Source organism: Meleagris gallopavo, chromosome 19, assembly GCF_000146605.3.
Source record: "Meleagris gallopavo isolate NT-WF06-2002-E0010 breed Aviagen turkey brand Nicholas breeding stock chromosome 19, Turkey_5.1, whole genome shotgun sequence".
Classification (NCBI taxonomy): Eukaryota; Metazoa; Chordata; class Aves; order Galliformes; family Phasianidae; genus Meleagris; species Meleagris gallopavo.
Window position 1 is genome coordinate 289,077 of NC_015029.2, and position 6,965 is coordinate 296,041.

Consider the following 6,965-nt stretch of genomic DNA (forward strand, 5'->3'; position numbering starts at 1 on the left):
TCCTCCCACACGGCCGTGTTCATCTACAAGTGGCCCGCGGACAAGGAGAACGACACTGGGGTGGTCAGCGAGCACAGCATGTGCGATGTGGAGGGTAAGGGCTGTCTCGGCAGCGGCGGTGGCACGTCCCTCGCCGGCCCCGCTGCCTCCCCGTGCTCCCAGCAGGAGCAAGGAGGTCCTAGCAGGGGTCCTGCTCTGCTCCCTAAACCACCCCCGTTCCCAGGGAAGATGTGCTCGGAACACGCCAACGGTTTCTCTCCAAACCCAGGGTGGTTGACTGCCCAGCAGAGAGTGAGCTGTGGGCAGGGAAGTGTAGCTGAGCCCCATTTCGCTGTCGTTGTGTCCATCCACAGCAACCCTCATCCTTTCTGAGCATCCGGAAGGGGGAGGCAAAGCCACTCCCCGAGCATCCTCCGCCCATCACCATGGCTGCAGGGCGATGCAGTTTCCCTCTCCGCAGGTCCTGGCATCTCCAGCTACAGCTCCAAACCTCCGGCTGCTGGGAAAAGCTTAGAACACTGCCTGAGCCAGGCTATGAGAGACGTGCCCAAGGAGAAGCATGCAGGCACTCCGCTCTACCTGGGTGCCACGGCTGGCATGCGCCTGCTCAGGTGAGTGTTAACCCTGCTGTGCTGCCAGGGGGTCTGGGGACGCCCCTGAAGGGATGTGGCCCTTCCCCACCTGCCTGCAGCTCTCTCTCTGTCCCTTGCACTGCTGTGTCTCTGTCTCTCCTGCAGAATTGCAGACCCAAAGTCCTCAGACGCCGTCCTCAGTGAAGTGATGGCCACACTGAAGTCGTACCCCTTTGATTTCCGGGGAGCAAAGATCCTGTCAGGGGAAGAGGAGGGGGTGTTTGGCTGGGTCACAGCAAACTACCTCCTGGAGAACTTCATCAAGGTGGGCAGGGGCACACAGTGGGGCCAGCAGGGCAGTCAGGCTGTCCTGCAGCTCATCACGTCCCACACCCACCGCTGTCTCCTTGCCTAGCGTGGTTGGCTTGGGGAATGGATCCAATCCAAGAAGAGGACCCTGGGGGCCATGGACTTCGGAGGCGCTTCCACACAGATCACCTTTGAAACCAGTGATGCCATTGAAGATCCCAGAAATGAGGTGATGCTGAAGCTGTATGGCCAGCCATACAAGGTGTACACCCACAGCTTCCTCTGCTATGGAAGGGACCAGGTCCTCAAGAGGCTGCTCTCAAAGGTCCTCAAGGTACTGGCATGTGCTCGCCTGTCACCACCCCAGCATTCATACAGAGTGGCAGGCACCAGACCTGGCTCCTTTCAAGCACCTTGCTTTGGACTCGTGGCTGACCCTGGGTTCAGCAGTGGGGGCTGGGGAGGGATGATTTGCAGAAACCCAAGGGTTGCCAGGCATCCCACTTCCCCTGCAAGCATCTCTTAGCCCTGTTCACTAGGACGGGCCAGCTGCACACATTTCCCAGCCAACTCAATGCAGCTCAACTCAAAAGCCAATACTGGCTTTTGCCCCTTAAGCCTCTCCCACAGTTCCAGGGCTTCCTCCTCTCTCCTTAAGTCTGTGTCAATCATCTCCAGACACTGGTGGCAACTGCTGGCTTCTGTGCTCCTCTGAGTCCCGCTGCCCAGGCTCATCAGAACCTCCCCAGCAGGAACCGGAGGCAATGCAGCACTGGGGCTGCGGCACAGGGGAGCTGGGATGACGTGTGTTGCTCCTCCGGCAGGCTGAGAACTACCAAGAAACTGTCGCCAATCCTTGCTGGCCCACGGGCTACCACAAGAGTCTGTCACTGAGCAGCATTTATGACAGCCCCTGCACGGAGAAAGAGCGGCCCGGCCTTCCCCTCAGCACCACCGTCGTCGTGTCTGGCACCGGGAATGGGAACCTCTGTGCTGTGCACGTCAGCAAGCTCTTTGACTTCACCAACTGCTCCTTCTCCCGCTGCTCCTTCGATGGCGTTTTCCAGCCTGAGGTTTCAGGAAACTTCATTGTAAGTCCCAGCACAGCGCAGGGTGGTGGGCTGGCCGTGTGGAGGGCCCAGGTGTCACACGGCAGCAAAGCCGGACTGCAGCTCTGCAAGGATGGTTGCTTGTGCCCACCACGCTGGTTACAGCAGCTCTCTGTGGTGCAGGTTTGCTCCCAGCTTGTTCTACAGCTGCTTCCATTCCTCCATTAGGCCTTCTCTGCCTTCTTCTACACGGTGGACTTCATCCAGACAGTGATGGAGAGACCTGTGCACTTGCCCAGTGACCTGAAGGACGCTGCTGAGACCATCTGTGCCACCAGCTGGAATGAGGTGGGCTCCCAGGCACATGGGGGAGGAGAGGGCTGCTTTGCATGGCGCATCCCCCAGGCTCTGAGAGCAGCCCTCAGAGGGGCCTGGGTGTCCTTGCACCCTCCCATCCCATGCAGGATGGAGAGGGTTGGTGATGGTTCCCACATGGGACCAAAAGAGGCTCAAGAGGGTATGAGCAGAACCTTGGCCAGCCAGCTGCAATCACCCAGCTTCTGACTACAGAAACTTCCTGGATCCTACTGGCTTGATCTCTTTTCTCTGTCCCTCCATGGTCCTATTCAGCTGTACCAGAAAGCTCCCAGGCTGGAGAAGAGGCTGCCTGACTACTGTGCTACCAGCATGTTTGTTTATCTGCTCATCACAAAGGGCTACAACTTCAACAACCGCTCCTTCCCCAGTATTGCCTTCCAGAAAAAGGTGGGTAACACCAGGGCACATAGCTATCCCATGGTATTCATTCAACACTGGGACAAAAAGTAAGAGATGAACCCACAGCAAGAGCTGAGCCATGTGTGAGGGAAGGTCCTCGGGAACAGGAGCAGGGTGGGACTCCCAGTTTTGGGGCATATATTTTGGGAACAAATGAACTGAGTTAACCATAGGGTGGTTAGGAGTCAGGAATTTCAAGGTCCACCAGTTCCTCTTTGGCCCTCCAAACAGCGGAGATCTCTAACAACCCAGGCTTGTTGGGAAGTGAGCTCAGGGCAGGATCCCAACTTCGCCAAGTCCAACCACATACATAGGGTGTGGGGTGGGGAGCAAGGCCAGGACTGTCCCAAGCAGATAAGATCCTCCTCCCATCAGATGAGACCACTTAAGCACATGGACACTGACCCACCTGGGCACTCTTTGTGCCCAGGCTGGCCAGACCCACAGGTGAGCAAGGACTCAGGCTGCTGTGAGCTGCCCTCCATTAGGCTGACAATGGAAAGTCCCCCGAGACTCGCAGAGCTGGGCTGACCAGAGCGGTGACCGTGCTGTGCTGTTTCCACAGGCAGGAGAAACCTCCATCGGTTGGGCCCTTGGCTACATGCTGAACCTCACCAACATGATCCCGGCAGAGGAGCCTGCTTCCCACAGAAGCATGCTGTACAACTACTGGGTCATCCTCATCCTGCTCTTTGTGATCACCACCCTGACAGCTCTGCTGACTGCTGTCTACCTGCTCCGGCACAGCAAGTCCAGCACAATCTAACCATGGGACAGGACAGGCCTTCTCTGCAGCACCCAACACCATCCTTCCTGCTGGAGTCTCTGTGGTCTGAGTACTTGGGATTCAGCAAGTGCTCGGAGACACTCTCCCTGACACCTGATGCTGTATGCCCCAGAAGGAAAGCTGCCCCTTTTTGCCCTCCCTTTGCTTTCAAGCTGCAGAAAGAGGGGGATAAAAGAGGAGGAGAATGTCTTAAGGGATTCCCAGTGCTACTCAGGGACAGATGCTGGAGCAGTCTTGAGGTCTGGACATTCATATCTGGGGTATCTGTCTGCCTCTTGACTCGGGCTGGTCTGGGCCAGTGAGCCCACACAACTGTATTCCCACATACATGGGGAGGGTGGGGAGTATTACTCTAGTCCTAATAGCCAACTCACTACCTGTCCCTGGAGAACATGGGCTGGGAGTCCCCAGCCATTCCGGGGAGCTCTGGGCGTCACCCAGAACTTAACTGTCTTTCTGGTGGATGCACAAACCCCACTGAACAAATCCTGGCCTGGACTTCCACCTGTCTCTGCTCAGGGCCATCAGGTAGAGGCTTAGCAACAAGCAGAGCAGGCAGCTTCTTGTGCCCCCCAGCAATCAGATGCAGTGCCTTCCTCATTCCTGCAGTCCCTATGCCAGTCTCAGCTCTGCCACAAGTGCTGCCTTGGGCTCCCAGCTGCTGCAGCAGGGGCACAAACTTGCTGCAGGCTTTGTGCAGCTTGAGGGTTCAAGCCCTGCATCACCCCAAGGCAGACATCTGGGAGGATGTGCCTTTATTTCTGAATGAGTGAAGAAAAAAAAAAGGGACATGGGAACATGCAGGAAGGCTTGTGGGCTTTGTTTTCTTTTGTTTTGTTCGTTCTTTTTTTATAATCAGAAATAAACCTTTGTAACCACTCCTGTGGCTTTGTTGGTATGACAGCAGTGGGCTGACAAGGGCTGGCTGTGCTGCAGGCGTGGGGGCACAGGTGGGCTCCACTGGGACACAGCTGCATGCCCAGCTTTACCTGAAGGACTCACTCTCTTCAAGCCTGCCCAGTGCTCAGACACAGCCGTAGCTTTGTAGCCTGCAGAATCCCCAAAGAGAGCCCAGGCTGGGCTTATAGTCCAGGATCACACTCACCTGGAAATGGAAGTTTCAGGCAGCCTAGCTGAGAAGTTCAGGCTTCCCAAACACGGCCATCCCAAAGGTGCACACAGGCAGCTCCGCTCTGCGCAGTCCCTGAGCTCCAGGGCACACAGGAAAGGCTCTGATGGCCACACAGGGCAGAACAGCAGCCAGCAGAAATTCAGTTTGTCAGGGCAGGCTGCTCTGAGCTGCCAGGCCCACAGAGCCACCTGGACAACTGCACAGAGGCCATCCCAGCTCCTCAACCCCACCTGCTCACAGCCTGCTGCCCGGCCACGTTCCTCAGGAGCCCTCCCTGTTCTCACTGCACCATTTCTCCTCACCGACTGACATCCTGCCCTGCTCTCATCGCGTTCCTGTAGCACCGTGCTCTGCTTAATGAGCCCTTTTCTCATTTCAGCTGTTCTGACAGCTGCTTCCCACCTCCCCGGAGGAGCAAACGGGATTCTCACTCACGATGCTCCAACGTTTCCTCCCGCCTCCTCCTTTCCCAGCGCAGGCGCTCCCTCCCGCGGCTCTGCTCAGTGACTGCGCCCGGCTCTCCGGCGGAAGGAAGCGCTTCTGTTCCCCTCGGAAGACGAACTGTTGCCGCCCCGCTGGAAGAAAGCGGCTTGCTGCAGCACCGGGGCTGGGTTTTCCCATCTGAGAAATTCAGCTGCAACCGATTCAGAGCTGCACATCCACACAGAGCTGCCGGCTTAACCTACGGGCTTCATTCGAGGGTTGCAATTAGGGGAGAAAAAAAGACTTAAAATTCCAGATCTTCCCGGGTGCCTCTCTGGGCGTTTGAGCATTCCCTTCCCCGTGGGTACAGCATCCAGAGGCAGAGCCCGAGGCCAGCAGGGTGTCACAGCCTGGCTCTGGGCACGTACACCCTGCTCCCCCCCTTGGGACAGACAGCAAGGCTGAAGATTCAGGGCAGCAGCGTTTGGGCGAGCAAACAAGTCGTGCTGTTATGAGCACAGGGAGACTGTGATCAGCAATGCTCAATGACCAGAGAGTGTGGCAGCAGCTCTGCCTCCTCACCGTTCTGTCTGGACACGTCCACGTCTAGAGATGTTTTGCAGCCCAGCAAACTTGGACTGTGACTCTTGTGGTCTCAGAGAGACCAGATTTTTCTGCTTCAACATACAGCAGAGGGGATGTGTCCATGTGACGTTTGCCACCAGCTCCTTCCATCCCACTGCCAGACATGACTTCCTTCACAGTGTGTGCATTCAGCTCGGGACTTTTATTGGGTGCTCACACAGAATTGCTGGGGACCCCTCTGAGCTCCCCTGCAGCACTGCAGATGTCTCCCACACTGCAGGGGCACAGCAAGCAAACAGAAGGGTTGAGGGCAGCAGCTGCAGGATGTGGGCATAGCACACTGTGCTCCTGGCTACTCCACGACGTCCCCATATTTGTTCCTCCTCACGGGTGGTGGCACTCTCTCTGCATCCTCCAGGCCAAGCAGGTTGTCTGCAACACGCAAGAACAAGCTCCTTGGACCTAGATGATCCCAGCATGTTTGGCAGGGGCAAGAAGAGAAGCACAGAGCCCCAGGAAAGTGCTTAATATCTCTTCAGCTTTACTGAGCTCCAGCAGCACGATGTCAACGGGGACAGCAGGAGGCAGCCACAGGAAGCCCCAGCGTGTCCGCTCCAGCCCGGCCTTTCCCACTGAGCAGTGGCTCAAGCACAAGCACGGTTTGCTAGCTCATCCCCAGCCCTATTCCTTCTCCAGCAAACAAAAAGTCTCGGCTCTTGTGAATGCACAAAATGGGCAGGCCAGCAGGCAGTGGCTGTGCCAGGTTGCTGCTTAGCAGGCAATGGGCACAGAGCACTGCAGGGCACCGGGTCAGGGCAGGCAGGGCAGGGAGCACTGACAGCCCTGAACTGCTGCAATCCCGGGGATCTGCTGCTGCTGCCCTGCAGAAGGGGGGTCCTCAACTGGAGGGTGTCACTATGGGACATGAGGACAAGGATGCAGCCAGCAGCCAGCTTAGTTACGAGGCAGGAATGGCCAAGAGCCGCAGCAGGGAAGAACCAAGCCAAGCCCAGGGAGAGCCGTGGGAGAAACAAAACCCACCTGCAGGCTGCGGCACTCTGTCAGCCATGCGGTGCTCCTGCGGGGACGTGCCCGTCTCCAAATAAATCCAGAAGTCCGAGCATTTCTGCGTCTCCGCTCTGGTCACCATATAGCTGGCCAAGGACCCCGCCACTGGACAGACCGGCACGCGGGTGTCCTCCCTCTAACGCAGGCTATGCAGCTGCCCGTGAGCAGCGCCCGATCCCCCCCGGGCACTGGGGAGCAGAAGGGCGCTCGGCCGACAACCGCAAACGCGGCTCCGCTCCCGCAGGCCGGGCTGCGCTCCCCGC

The 6,965-nt window shown here is 57.6% G+C and overlaps 2 protein-coding genes across 2 annotated transcripts; one reads left to right on the forward strand and one right to left on the reverse strand.

Annotated features, from left to right (window-relative positions):
* Positions 1-6: 6 nt before the first annotated feature.
* ENTPD2 (ectonucleoside triphosphate diphosphohydrolase 2) lies at positions 7-4,373 on the forward strand (the record flags this gene model as incomplete). Its single annotated transcript, XM_003211157.3, has 8 exons — positions 7-94; positions 461-611; positions 738-897; positions 988-1,215; positions 1,706-1,972; positions 2,159-2,278; positions 2,561-2,695; positions 3,273-4,373. Coding segments are annotated over 8 exons (1,350 nt in total), but the record flags the coding sequence as incomplete, so codon positions are not given.
* Positions 4,374-5,817: 1,444 nt separating this feature from the next.
* On the reverse strand, positions 5,818-6,838 carry TMEM141 (transmembrane protein 141; the record flags this gene model as incomplete). Its single annotated transcript, XM_019621293.1, has 2 exons — positions 5,818-6,066; positions 6,676-6,838. Coding segments are annotated over 2 exons (243 nt in total), but the record flags the coding sequence as incomplete, so codon positions are not given.
* Between the last annotated feature and the right edge of the window lie 127 nt (positions 6,839-6,965).